Genomic DNA, 1,554 nt, shown 5'->3' with positions numbered 1-1,554 from the left:
TATATAACATTATGTATAATTATTATGTCAGTATAACAGCGTCAATTGCATGAATAGCCCCGTTAGTTGCAATGAGATCAGTTTCTATGACATTTCCACCATCAACAGTAATGCCATCTATAAAAGAAAAATTATAATTTCACAGCTGACACGAACACAATTGTCACGGTAGCAACTATCCTATTTTTAAATAGTGTTCAATGGAGGATTAGAGGGTATTGCTCCTCAGTGATTATTGTAGCTAGTTCAGAAAACGAATATATAAAAACATATATATAAACAAATATATATAAACATATATATATAAAAACATATATATATATATATATATATATATATATATATATATATATAAAAAAATATATTTATATAAACAAAAACATATATATTCTATATATGCATTTCTTATTGCCACTTGTCTTCTAGCCGCAGATTCTTGTTCCGCCTGTTATGGTATCCTTCAGTGCTGGTACTAAAACTCCAAATTTAAACTGTGTATTTTGTATAAAAAATGAATTTCAAAAAGCGGTATACTTTTCTATATAGCATCTATATAACATTATGCACAATTATTATGTCTGTATAACAGCATCAATTACATGAAGAGCCCCGTTAGTTGCAATGAGATCAGTTTCTATGACATTTCCACCATCAACAGTAATACCATCTATAAAAGAAAAATTAGAATTTCACAGCTGACAGGAACACAATTGTCAAGGTAGCAACTATCATATTTTTAAATAGTGTTCAATGGAGAATTAGAGGGTATTGCTCCGCAATGATTATTGTAGCTAGTTCAGAAAACGAATCTTAACCAAAATTTTACACCTACAATTTTCCTACATTTATCAGAATTATTGCCTTTAATTACAACATTCACAAAATAGGCATAATTTCGATAAAGAAAAATCAGTCTAGATAATCCGTTCTAGTCAAAGGTCTTCATCCAGTCTTTTGGGTAGGGAACAGATAGTGGCAGCGTTTGGGGCAGTTGCCCCCATAATTTGGGGGGGAATTATTACATAGCCCATGCCTCTTGACTCTCCGGATGTGGACCCCTCTTCCCCCTACCCCAATGAAAATGCTGGAGCTACGCTCCTGGGCACTGATAAGGTTACAATTCTAGCACAAAAAAACCTTAGCACTAGCAATAGTACTATGTACTACTTAACTACTACCAAATTTTCTTATGGCTAAGCCATCTAAAACTGGCCCACTGGAAAACGCTTCTCCACCATATCATACAATTCAAAGCTTCAGGTTTGCCCATTCCCAAACATTTAATACACTTATTATAAGTTCATTCCCTTCTTTATTGAGAGTGTCTATACTCTTTGGTCACAAAAAAGTGGGCTATTTAGTTTTCTTGTTAAATACGTACAGATGAATTTATATCATGGCTGGGGGCATTTTGAAAGGGGATTCAATAAAGGAAAAGGTGACATTATCAAAGCAAATCATTGGGGGGAATCAGAATTTCTCACTTTTTCACTAAAAATAATGTGAGCTGACAAAATACCAACATGGGTTGTCGCGATTACCGTGCGCCTATTC

The 1,554-nt window shown here is 33.5% G+C and overlaps 1 protein-coding gene across 1 annotated transcript in view; it reads right to left on the bottom strand.

Annotated features, from left to right (window-relative positions):
- Positions 1-481: 481 nt before the first annotated feature.
- LOC148952724 (transforming growth factor-beta-induced protein ig-h3-like) overlaps positions 482-1,554 on the bottom strand; it is a 41,420-nt gene continuing 40,347 nt past the window's right edge. The window contains exon 6 of the mRNA XM_089087381.1: positions 482-667. Coding sequence (XP_088943507.1) covers positions 573-667 — 95 coding nt within the window. The 3' untranslated portion in view covers positions 482-572. The remainder of the gene's footprint in view (positions 668-1,554) is intronic.

The sequence above is a fragment of the Artemia sp. Qi Xiang Cuo genome, chromosome 4 (genome assembly GCF_049724085.1).
Source record: "Artemia sp. Qi Xiang Cuo chromosome 4, ASM4972408v1, whole genome shotgun sequence".
In the NCBI taxonomy this organism is placed as follows: domain Eukaryota; kingdom Metazoa; phylum Arthropoda; class Branchiopoda; order Anostraca; family Artemiidae; genus Artemia; species Artemia sp. Qi Xiang Cuo.
The sequence above is the reverse complement of the archived record's forward strand: the minus strand, read 5'-3'. Positions and strand labels throughout refer to the sequence as shown.